The sequence below is a fragment of the Hirundo rustica genome, chromosome 6 (genome assembly GCF_015227805.2).
Source record: "Hirundo rustica isolate bHirRus1 chromosome 6, bHirRus1.pri.v3, whole genome shotgun sequence".
In the NCBI taxonomy this organism is placed as follows: domain Eukaryota; kingdom Metazoa; phylum Chordata; class Aves; order Passeriformes; family Hirundinidae; genus Hirundo; species Hirundo rustica.
In genome coordinates, this window is record NC_053455.1 from 5,717,231 (window position 1) to 5,730,035 (window position 12,805).

Here is a 12,805-nt window from a genome sequence, read left to right on the forward strand (position 1 = left end):
ACTGTCCTGCTCTGATTGCATGGCAAGGTGGGGAAATTTCACCAAGTAATCTCAGCAATAAGATACGTAAAAAAAAAAAAAAAAAAGGTAAATATTTTAAAATAAAGATAATATTTATTTCAATTTGATGACTTCTAGGGCAGAATCCACTAGGAAGTGTCTTTTTTTGTCTGCAGGCTGTCTTTGTCATCTTAGTTCCTTTTTCCAGAGGTCTCAGAGGTTGCTCCACCAGTTTGTGAAGTGGGGTGTTGGATGCTGAGGTTGGAGTTGCCATCAGGTGTGGGCTCAGTAGCATGAAATCAGTGGAGCTGCGTTGGTGTAAGGCATGGTGTGTGGTACAGCTGTGTCACCATGAGATTTCAGAGGTGATCGAGTGTTGAACTGCCTCTCTGTTCTGTTTCCCCCGTCAATTGTGTGCTTTCACCACTGAGTTTAAACTCTCCAGGGAAAAAAAAACCAACAACAAATACTGAAGTACAAAGGTACATCTGCTCATAAAAGAGGAACAAATTGTCAATGCCCTGCTGGTCCCACTGGAGTGGTCAGGTTCCTGTGCACTCCCTTTTCTGCTCCTGGAGAGGGATGGCTGGGGTGGAGGGAGCGTGAGTCTGACCCAGTCCAGCTTTCCTTAGCTGCACTGTTAAACACCTTTAGCTCTTACTCAGGGTATGAAACTGAGCCTGCATAACGCCAACCAGATAAAAATCCAATTGTCTGTAGCAAACATAGCAAATGGCATCACTTTGTTGTAGCAAAGAGCAAAGTGCTTGTTGTGCCTTTGATCTCTGAAGTGCTCTGATGTGGTGAGGTCATCTTGAGGAAGCACTAACAGGCCTTTCCTCGGATTTTGAATTTAACTCCATGTAAAAGGAAGAAGGGAAAATGGAATTGAATGTGTGCTTATTGTGATAATTAATTTCAGTCAACAATTAGCTTGCTTTTCAAAGTTCCTGCACAGGACTTGGTATTGGAATGGGACTTTGGCAAATGACTTTATTAGTTTTCACTGAAAATTAATACGTCTGTCAGCTTTTCAGTGCAGGGCTCGTTTTGCTCTCCAGATCAGTAAGACTATTGGCTTCCCTTTCAAAAGTTATTTTCTTTATCGGTATATTTGCTTGTGTGTCTTTAATCCTTCCAGTTACTGCTTTAGAAGATGTGGGAAGGAATACTCGGTCCCTGAAGGTTGCTGTGAAGCAGTCACTGCTCGTATGAATGAAGTATTTTCATACACCGTAAAACTTTATCTCAAAGAAAGCCTTGAGAAGTTAAAATAATGGTAAATGTTCTCTAGACTAACTCTTGCAAGGGCTAAATAGCCTGGCTGTGGTCCAGGAAGGCACTTAACAATGTGCTTAACTTTAAGCGCATTGAATATTCTTCCTGGCATGAGTGAAAAATCAATGAGGCTGCTCACATGCTTAAAATAAGACATGTGCTTAAGTGTCTTTCTGGACCTCAGCCAGAGCGTTCAGCCTGTGAGATGAGCTGAGTTCTAACCGTGGGCAAAAGGCAGTAGTGTTTCATTTTGCTTGTCTTGTGCCTTTCTGAAGAATTCATTGATATTGTCTGTGTTTATTTTAATTGGCCTCCATTTCCCATCTACGCCCTACCAACTCCGAGGCTCTGGGAGTAAAATAGATGTGCAACTTAGGGCTGTCAAACAGCTTGTCAGGGGTAGTACTTAGACTGTATATATTGCTCTAGAGCAGGAACTGAACTTCAGAAAAGCTGGGAAAAGATGAGGTGAAACATGATTGTTTTCTTTGGTAGCCAAGGTTTTAATATCGAGAGAAAATGAAGAGGAGAGAAGAGAAGGGCTGGTGACATGTCGCACCTTTTCAGTTAACATAGTTGCTTCTTAGGAAACATTAAAGAATGCAGACAGATGCATTAATAATCTGCTGGCAGTGGCTGTAGCCTTGGCAAGTTGGCTTTCCTACCTACTATTGATTTTTCTGACTCTCAGGCAGCAATTTGCAATGGGTGGCATGATCCCTTACCCTCAAAGTGGGCAGTGAGAGGAGTTGTCACAGCCAAAATAATTTTTACTTTCCAACCAACCCCTCCTGTTTCTTCAACAGCATCTTTTCCTGCTTAGATGACAATTTCCACTGCTGACAACTGCGAATGATAAAATATCCTATATTTAAACACAAACAGCCTCCATGGCTAGAGGTGCAAAATAACCCTCCACAATGCGCTGAGCTCGGTGCTGGCACCAGCCACGCTTGGGGAAGCACCCCTCAAGTGCTTTAAATCTGGGGTGTTACGGCTTGGCAAGTGGAAAAGCAGTGCAGCCATGGGCATCTCGGAGAAATCTTTGCTGTCAACTCAGACTTTCATGTCTGAGGAAACACGAGTGTCATTTTGTTTTGCAAAACAAATTGCCTTTTGTTTTTCAGCATTTAGACAGTGCTTGGCTTTCCCTCTCTGTATTTACAGCTTCCTCCTAACACCTCTTTGTTTCCTCGTGTATTTGATTTATACAGGATGAGAGAGAAACTTGGAGGAGTTGAAAGGAAAGTGGCCAGAATAAAGGAAAACGGAGCATAGATGTTTATTAAAGGGTTAAATATGTAAAACTAGAAACAAGCAGTTGAATTTTGTGTGTAGTTACAAAAGTATTCCTGAAAATGCACCTCTGTGAGGGAGCAGCTGCCATTTTTATCAGATCTTTTTCACACTGAGTCTTGAGCACTTTTGAATGAGTTTGTTTGTAGGTTGTTGATTTTCTTTCAGCTGCAGAAGTTGTGTTTGCAGAAATTTTTAGCACTCCAGGCTGGATTTCAAGTTTGCTTCAGGGTTACTCACAGTGTATGTTTTTATTGTGTTCTTGTCCTAGTGGCCATTTATTTCTTTAAACAGTGAATGTCTTTTTAATTACGTAAAAGCTTAATAGAATCACTTGTCACATACAGAATTTCATCTGAATTGAGTAAGATGTGATTGAAGGTTCATGTTTAGAAAGGTGTGTATTATTCTGGGATAGCTTAAATGGTGAAATAACATGCACTGGGGATATCAGAGGCAGAATTTGAACGGGAAGAGTGGATGGAAAATGGGATCTTAGAACTGTTTTGCTTTCAACTGTTTTCTCCTTAGCTTTTTTTAAAATCAAGCTCAAGTTAATTCTGTGAGTGTATCTGTCTGCAGGTGTCTTCAGTGTGACAGAGCCGTCTGCCACCTAGTGTTACTGGGAGCTCTCCTCAGCAGGAGAACTTGTTAAATGTCATTTTATTAGCAATCCCCACTAATTGCTGGGCACTTTCTTTGAATGGTTAAAAAGGCACTTTCTGCACCAGTTTCAGGATCAGTTCAGTCACTAGGCACAACTTCTTTGGAGACAGATTTTGGGGATGCAGTTTGCAAGTTGAGTCGAGTTGTTAACAAATAATCCATGGAGAATTTCAGCAGTTGTGGATGTCACTGCTTTGTTACCGCTCTGTTGGTATTTTCTCTCCCAAGTGAAACTAAGGGGTTCTGCCTAACTCAGCACACTCCTGTTTCATATCTGGGCTTCTGCTGTTTCAGGATATTGGATGAGACTGAAAGCAGCGGAAAATTAAAATTAATTCAACAGAAATCATATAAAGAATGATTCAATTTAGACACTTAAATCATTGTCTTTTTAGAAGAGTAAAATAAAGATCTCCTATCATCACTGCATTTTTCCCCTCTAGAAATTCTACCAGGGCACAATAGAGAAGAAAATAAAATCCAGAGAATTTCACCCAGATTTCACAATAGAATTGTTAAGCTGTTAAAACAGAAAAATATTCTTAATGATGCTTTATATTTAAGCCAAATTATAATAGCTGCTACCATATGCTGACAGATAGGAGGAAATAGCCTAGGATTGAAGGAGTGGGTTATTTTCACCTTCGTTCCCCTGTAAAAGATATTTTCAGGCGAACAGAGCAACTTTTCCCTCCTCCCCCACCTGTGGGAGCTCTGCAGCTCCTTTGCAGTCAGGGTTTGAGAGCTCAGCCCAAAGGCTGCTCCTGCCTGGGGCAGACTCTTCTCACCCTTCACCCATCCCTGGTGTTGAGGAGAAGTTGAGGAGCTCCTGTCCTCTTTGCTCTCTCCCACCTCTTCCAGACATTCCTGAGGAACAAACGCCAGCCTGGCTGAGAGCTGTAAACCTGATCCTCAGCATCAGCCTGAAATGCTGACCTGACCAGCAGCAACTAGAACCTGAGGCAGCCCAGGGGCTGGTGCATTAGAGCACAAGTCAGCTGCAGGAGAAAGAGACCTGGTTTTCACCTTCTTTTGACCTGAACGATCTCATCTTCTTTAAATACTGTCATTCAAACTGCAATATTTGCTTTCAACAATGACACTTTTCACATTCTGCCCAAAGAAAATAACTTTGGGTTCTTGTTATCTGAAATAAATAACCAAGAGTTTGTAGTTTTTCATTTGAGATAATTAGTAGGTTTGGCAGCTTACTTATCTGATCAGTATCAGCAGCTAAAAACCCTCTAGAAATTCTTGTGCTATTTTGAGTCATATTAAACTGGAATTGCCATATGATGTGAATTCATTGCTACTTAGTCAGAACAGAGGGTGCTGTGTCACAGTGAAAACAGAACTGACTTTCTGACTGGCGAAACTATTTCAAAGCTGAGGTTATAACCACTTTTTCTGTGTTCATATGATTTTTTTCCATCAGCAGTGATTTGGGGGCAAAGCCTGTTGCCGTGCCTGATACACGAGTCAGCCAGGGGCTCTGCTCTTCCTTGCTGGGACTAAAGCAAGTCCTCAAATGCAAGAAAAGCTTTAAAAGCATTCTGCCACTTCATTTTCCAGCCTTAGGCCTGAAATCAAGGTCCTTACCAGTGCTCCTGGGGCTAAAACACCTCCTGTCTGCTTGGAGCCATCCTGAACTCTGCAGTTGTGTCCTGAGCTGGTGGGTGGCATCCCTGTGTCCATGGCAGGGGGATTGGAATTGGATGATCTTTAATGTTTCTTCCATCCCAAATCATTCTGTGATTCTCTACTACAATCACAACTGTCCTCATCTGTTGCCCCATAACTGTGCATCAAGCAAAATGTGCTAAAAAGAGGGAGAAAAAAGTGTCTGTGCATCTCCATCCTCCTTCTGGAGGTGTTCCTGAGTGAGTGCTCTGTTCAGAAAGGACACCCTTTGCCTACAGATGCATAATTTATATGGAAGCTGGTGCAGGAGGAATCTCTTTCATGTAGCTCTCCCAAAGCCCCAGTTCATCAATATGGATCTCTGGCTGTGCGCTGGGGGATTCATGGTGCTCGGTGGGGTGTATGGAACACGGAAAAAAAGGCAGAGTGGGAGGAACGGGAGGGAATTTTTATCCTAAAAGAAGAGTTTGCGTGTCCAAAAGAACTGTCTTTCAGAATAAAAGCTGTGTTCTCCCTTCCAGCCTGCAGAAGTGATGCTGTATTCCCAGAGTCCAGCCCAGGGGAAAGGCACAGTGGTCTCTTTAAAACTGAACTTGCCCTATCCTTACATAAAAAAGATAAGGCTGTGAAAACAGTCTTGGCTTAGGTAGAAAGTAACAGAACAGTGGTTAGCTTCCTCAGAGTTCTAATAAATATTTAAACACATCCGTGTTCTTCTTGTGCCCTTTGTCCTAAACACAGTGCGTGGGAGGAGGAGTGGAGTGGGAGGACGGAGGGAAAGACGAAGAATTTGGTGATCAGTCCGTGCCAAAACATTTCCACAGCACATTAAAGAGAGAGCTGCTTTGCAATGGCAGAAATGGCGGCTTAATGGTTGTTTTAGCCACTGAAAAAGAAAAAAAAAAACACCAACCCCAAAAACATCCAATATCGCAGCTGAGAAAAGGCCCTTGTGTTCAATGACATTCTTCCCGGGGTCAAGAACGAGCAGAGCCTGATTTAGTCAGGCACCAAACGTAGCTGCAGTTCTGCAGCGCTCCCGCCGTGACCCGTGCCGGTCGCGCAGCGCAGCGCCGGGCTCCAGCGGGCACCGCGGCGTCCTTGTGCGCAGCGGGGCCGCTCGGGGCCGTGACAGCGCTCCGCTGGCGCTTGTCGCGGCGCTTTCTCTGCGGGCTGATTGATTTACTGGAGCTGGAAGTCCAGACCTGGAAAGCCGAGCGTGGGGAGAATGCCTTGAGCGCGGTGCTGAGGCCGGGTGTTGAGAGGACAGACAGCTGGCGGGTGACCTCAGGAAGATGACAAACGGGGGAGCAGGTGCCCCCCGCTCATCCCCGAGCGCCGCCGGCCCCTCTGGAGTTACGGAAGTCGCTGGCGCTGAAGGAAGGCTTCCTGTGAGCGAGGCTTCTAGAAATAAACGCTAACCTCTCGTTACAGCTAAGTGCACGGGGGTAAGGAATCCAAGCAGCTATTAAGGAAGGAGTTGAAGCAGGGATCCTTGTGGTTAAAAGGGAACAAAATAAATGAATCCAAAGGGTGGCAGCGCCTGTGCACGTTTTGGAGCTGGCGGGAATGCGCGGTGCGGAGATGCGTGGTGAGCAACAAGAAGCCAGCTGTTTACACAGCGCAGTTGGTGATGGCTCTTCTCTGCCATGTAAGGAGCCATCCAAACAACTGCATGTTTTACTGGGAGGAAAGTGAGATACGAGGAAGCCCCCCAACAATGGAAGAAAGAGAAGTCAGCGTAGAATTTGGATAAAATATCCTTTATGGAGTTGAAACACGTGACCAAAAAGAACTTGTATAGCTTTTAGTTTTCCTTTGCTTGCAAAGGATTCGTGTGTTTGCAGGTTCTGCTTTCCATTTCCTGTTGTTATTTTTAAATAGGCAGTCGTGTGCTAAAATGAGCAGAACTTTCAGATAATCCTTATCTTGAATCCACGCTGCACCAGCGCAGAATCCTATAACCCGTGTTGCCTTAGACCTGCTGAGGATATGCTTCCTTTCTCTAAGGGGTCCTTAGTGGGGTTGTGATGTACTTTAGCAGCTTCAGCGCTGTTTTTCTTTTCAACTAAAAGCACCCAACTAAACAAGATGACTTCTGTCATCACTTGAACTTTTGAGACTATGTTCAGGATTTCCCACATTAGCTCAGAATCACTGAGTGCTCCGAGGACCGCACTGGCTGCTCTCTTGCACTGGTATTCACATTTTCTAAGGCTGGAACTGTTCTACCTTGTCTGAAGTGATGCTGCCTGATCAAATGCTGAGAGAAGCTGATGAAATGTAGCATTTGATTATTATCAATATGCAGACACCCACTGTGAATTGTGGGCTCATATGAGGGGAGAAATGTGTTTCTCATACATGCACTGGATTTACACATGGGAATTCTTGTTGAATGTGAACCTCTAGCTTAGATAACTCCTCAGTGAAAAGGGGAGGTTTATTTAACTTGTTAGGGTTTGTAACATCTCCAGGTATAATTTGATTTGCAGTTCCTTTTGAAGACGGGAATAAGTAGTTTTTTATATCTGCAGTTTACAGTGTTCTAAGTTGACAGTCTCAACGTCTGTAGTCCATTGTACTTGGAGTTTATGGATTTTTCTTCATTAAATATATCAAGGTGGTGCCTTCTCAGGTAGGGCCCTGCACTGGGATGGGGATTGTCCAAACCTCATTTTTTTGGCCGTGCCTGCACGTCCTGTCCCAGGGCTGCATCCAGCCTGCAGCAGAGGAAGTGTGCAAAATGCATATCAGGGCAGAGGAGTACAAAGCTTCTTTTATTCTATAAAACCTTTTTCATCGTTAGTTTCCTGTCTTTACACTTTAAAACATCCACTTCTTTTAAAATTATATCAGTTTCTGGGAGGCGGAAGGCATTTCTCCTTTTCCTTTGATCTCAATTTCTTTGTAGCTTTTCATCTTACCTCAAGGCAACAGCACTGGCTTCTCAGTTACTCCAAAAGCAAATGTTTATGTGTTAAATAAATGCAAGTACCTGAGTCTGGTCTCACATCTATTTAAAAACCAGGGCAGCAGTAGAATTGCAGTGCTGGGAAAATGCTGGAGAACCAGGTGCTCTCTACAACTTTTCTTCCTTTAAAATCCTTTTTTGCGCCAGTAGAAGAACTGGGGTTTTTTATGAGGAGCACTGGAGGTGTATTTTGAGGTAGCTGTCATAAGGAAATTTCCCTCCAGTCCACTCCCTAATCTATTAGCTTTTCAGTGGAAATGTTTGGTTTCTGGACTCTGGATTTCATCACAAAAAGAGGAAGTTTTTAGGGAAAGTAGCATGGGAAAATCTGATTCTGTTCTCTTCCCCCACTGCGGAGAGCTTCTGTGACTTTGAGTCTTTACATTTCAAGGTTTTTCTACTGTAAGGTTCACGACTGCACTCACCAGTTCACGGGTAATCTGTAATAAACTCTCTGAGATGGGTCATTAGATTTATCTTTCAGGTCATGTATGGGTTTCACCATTAACAGAGGAAGCAGTTCACGTGAAACATCAAATAAAAGTGCTGTAGTTTTTACCTTAAACCCTCGGAAATTCTTGTATTGGTCACTGCAGGAGCTGGCTGGGAGGGAGCACTGAGCCCCAGGCTGCTGCTGGGTCACTGTTGCAGCAGGACACTGGTGGCTTTGGGTTTCCAGGTTCCAAAATGTTTGCCCTTTATATAAAGGACATTATGGGCGAAAAGAGGGTGGAATAACCCATCACTAATTTCTGCCTTTGGAGTCAGAACTGGCTTTATCAGTGACAGCTGTTTCACAGGTAATATCACATTTTGAGAAGCTTTTTTGCCTCTTTCAGTGTCTGGTAGCAGAACTCTGTCCTGTTCCATCTTAGCTGAGATGTGCTGTGGCAGACCTGTTTTGTTTCAGTTTTAAAGTACTTTGTTTCACCACACACAGTTTATACACACTCAGGCCCTGAGAAAACTCTGACAGTGCTTGAAACAAATTGCTGTTTAGAAAAAGCAGATGGAAGAGGTTAAAAAGAATCACTGGGAGTCCTGTATTTCTCCTATTGATTTGCTGGGCTGGGGCATTTCCTGTCTTTTCTACTGGGGAAGTTTATTTCTGGTAGAACACAGAAAACCTAAAGTGGAGAAATAAAAGTTCTAGGAGCTTAAACTCTCAATTATGTTTTTTTCTTAATCCTTAACTGTAACAAAAAGAGATCCATTAGAGACAAAAGGGATCTGCTTTTGCAGAATTTATTGCAAGATGAAGGCACTAAATTTCCTTGCTGGAAATCGGAATTGTGCTGAGCGAGCGATGGTTCTGCAGCAGGTTCCTGGGCCATGGCTGAGTGAACTGGGCTGAGCAAGTCTGGGGCATGGAGAAGGGTCTGGCATTCATCTGACACCTCAGAGAGCAATTGCTGCTCCCTAAGCCCTCAGAAGGCAGCACAGGGTTATTAATAATAACAAAACAGCCTGGCTTGCTAAGCTGAACGTGCACAGCACTGCTGTCTGCAGGTGAGGTTGCTGGGGCTGCAGGGGCAGGGTCTGTGCTGGATCACTTGTTTTTGGCAGGATTTTAGCAGCCAAAACTCTGTTTTGGTATTTAGAGTGACTTTTCCTTGTACCCCTGCACTGTGGGTTGTGTTCAGTCCATAAGGTACCATAATCTAGGTAAAAATGTATTTTTTATCTCTCTGCCTTGGGATCTGTCATATTGGGACCTCACCATGCTTAGCCCTGTTTTGACATCCACACTGCTGCAATTTTATACAGACAAGCATTGAAAAAAACCCCCAAACAAATAGCAGAACTCCTTCAGTGATTGCACCTATTAAACAAATTTTCTCCCATTTTGTCTGTGTGGTCTGGAGGGTGGAGGAGAGGAGTGGCTGGTGGCAGGTGCCCATCAGGGCTGGCAGTGTGACCTCGGGCAGGGAGGGGTTGGGTTGGGCTCATGAGGAGCCCTTGCTGAGCTCATGGCTGTGTTAAACTCGAATTCTGTGTCAGCTGGGGTTCTGCAGCAACTTCTCACACCAGTCACAGCCGGTGGCTTTAACATCTAAATACAATCACAGTGCCCAAATGCTAAAATGGATGAAAGTCTACTCTTTTTTTTTTTTTTTTTTTTCTTTCTTTTTAATTTGAGGATCAGGCTTGTAGCTACTCCCTGGAACGATGAATTGCTATTCTGGGTTTGAGTACCGGCTTTGTGCCTTGTATTTTTGCCCTGCTTTAGTCACATTAGTCAGAGAGGGAGAACCACACCACATTTGAGTAACACCCAGTGAAGGCCCATCCCCAAATGCATTTCCTGGGGCTGTTTAACAGCAATGGACCCGGCTCATTTTAGAAACAAATTCTGTTTGGCTGCACGGAGCGACTGTGGTCGAGCTGACTGGTTGGAAGGAAAGCAGAGCTGAGCAGAGGAGCTCAGTTTGTACCTGCTCAGGGATTAGAGAGTAACCCAGGCCAGACCCAGTGCAGCTCCTTACGTGCCTCTCTCCTCTGACCCCGTCTCTGCAGCTCGCCCTGAGGAACGCAGCAATAGCTCATCCTAGGGATTGGTAAATCCAATGAAAATGCTGTCTCCAGAAAGGCTCAGGAATGCAGCAGTCTCTGCTACTGCCTTGCTAATGCTTCACACAATTTTCCAGACTGGAGTATTTTGCTTGCTTTATGCAACCACTGTTTATTATTTAAATGATGAATCTGGAAAATTTCCCAGATCTAATGTCTGCCCCGTTACTTTCTGTCTTGGATACTGCAGATAATCGCATGAGCAGTAGATCTGCTCTGTGGAATAGAATTAAATTCTTTCTTTTTTATTTTTTTTTTCCCTGTCAGACGACTTGTGAATGATTTTTCTTTTCTTCACTCCCATGAAATACCTAATAGGTAAAAATAATCTGTATGCCAAATACACAGTTATTCCATATGTATCTCGAAGTAGTGCATCTGCAGAAACACCCCTGGGAGTGTATTTACCTCAGGTAGCAGAGAAGATGGTGTGAAATAATCCCTAGCGCTGGAACGTTCAGTTGGGTGAGTGAAGGGACATGCCATGGGGTGGTTTGGGCTTGCTGGTTGTGTGTTTGGTTCTTTTTGTTGGTTTAGGTGGGGGATTTTAGCTTTGTTTGGTTTTTGGTTGGTGTTTATTTTAGCCAGATTTGATTGCGCCGTGTCTCCATTCTCTCTGATTGTTTCTGACGACTTTTCCTGAATTTCCCTGGAACCAGCCCACCCTGCTGAGCAGTGAGGGGATGTTTGCCAGTGGCCCTGGGAGCTGCTGAGCTGGTCTTGGTTCCTCTGGCTGTCAGCAGTGCCAAGGGGACTGGGGCTGTGCTGGGCAGGCACAGGGGGATGTTATCCATTGCCACGCTGAGCCCACATAGCTCTCCACGGTCCTGGCCTCTCTTGGTGAAATGGTTGTGACAGAGCCTTGGGAAAGGAGAAAATGTGAAGAAAACCCCTCCCAGGAGCAACCAGCTTGATTTTGAGCCTCCACAGAATGTGAACGACACCTCTTTCCTTGAAAACAGGAGGGGTTTTGTTGGTTTTTTTCCTCCCAGCCCCTCCATGGGGATGAGAAACTGCAGGTCAGGAATGGGCCCCCCAAGGCTCGTGAAGAACAAACTATGATGTATTTTCACTCACATGAAAGGTTAATGGGGAAGATCAACATCCAAAGGCTGCAGCCAAGGAAAGGGGGCTTGTTTGGGCAGAGCCTGAAGCAGAGCATAGGCATTGCTGGGAATGGGAAGTGTGAAATGGGGGGCCAGGGAACACACAGCCCTTTAGCCCTGCTCAAAAATAATAGCGTGGGCTTTTTTTAACTTCAGAGTTTAGGGTTTAGTCTGCCCTCAGTAAAAACAAGTTACATTAAAAAACCGTGCACCAGAAAAAGCAAACCTCTTTTTCCTGGTTTCTGCTTATAAGATTTACAGGTACTTAAAATAAACCTATGAAAAACAGACCCAGTGTGCTGGAATTTGCTAACTAGTGAGAGCAATTACCTCCAGGTCCCAAGACCTAACGGAGCTCGGCTTTTTTGGAAATAAAACTTGGCAAGCGCTTCTTCCTGCTGCTGTTGTAAAGGTGTACATGAAAAGATGTGCTGACCTCTGCCAGAAACCCCAGGGATCCAGTTCAGAGAGATTCTCCTGTGGAGGGGATGGCTGGAATCAGGCAGCACAGATGGGGACCGCTGTGGAAAAGCCGGCAAAAACCCATTGGCTTCTCATTGTGTGGCTTCAGCGTGGCAGATTCTTTGCAATTGCCTGGTGTACCACAGTAATTAAATGGGTCAAGAGCAGTAAGTTCAGATACTTAACAAGAAAATAAAGACCTCGCTTGACAGCCAGCAGCGGGCCGTGCTTGTTTCACAGGAGTGAGGAGAATTAGGGCAGGTTGTGCAGTAAAAGTCGAAGGGAGCCTTTTTGGCAATGATTTTGTGTTGCTTCAGAGATCACCTCCCAATTAACTGCAAGCGCTGCAGTGGCTGGAAGTCAGGTTGTCTTATGAAACTAACGCTCCAATTTCAGATGTCCTAGAAAAAGGGAAACAATGGACTCTGTTTTTCTCCTTTCAGTGATATAGAAGTAAGAGAAGATAAGAAAAGTAATGAGAAAGACACAACCAACCTTTGTTACTATTGAAATGTAAAATAATCCTGTTTTCACTGGACTGTTTCATGCATGAGGGGAAAATGAAGTTGTGCAATGAAATAAATATGATAGAAGTGAAAGCCAAGATGGGAACTGATTTTTATAAGACTCTCTGGTTTGGAGGGTAGAGGTAGTTTCACACCAGCATTTTGAAGGAAATTTGTTGTTGTTGTCAGTGCCCATCATTCCTGGCTAGGGAAAGGAGCTCCTGTTTCCCACAGCAGTTTTAAAAGCCCTTTGGGAAGGATGAGATCTTCCTCTTAAAATATTAAGGGACAAGTAACAAGAATGT

The 12,805-nt window shown here is 44.2% G+C and overlaps 1 protein-coding gene across 2 annotated transcripts in view; it reads left to right on the plus strand.

Moving 5' to 3' along the window:
- MNAT1 (MNAT1 component of CDK activating kinase) overlaps positions 1-12,805 on the plus strand; it is a 116,502-nt gene that overhangs the window by 101,482 nt on the left and 2,215 nt on the right. Inside the window, exon 8 of one of the 2 annotated variants that reach the window (XM_040067472.2) lies at positions 4,102-4,126. The exons of the other annotated variant lie outside the window; for it this stretch is intronic. Coding sequence (XP_039923406.1) covers positions 4,102-4,111 — 10 coding nt within the window. The 3' untranslated portion in view covers positions 4,112-4,126. Of the gene's footprint in view, positions 1-4,101; positions 4,127-12,805 lie in introns of those variants that run through there. 2 annotated transcript variants of the gene reach the window in all.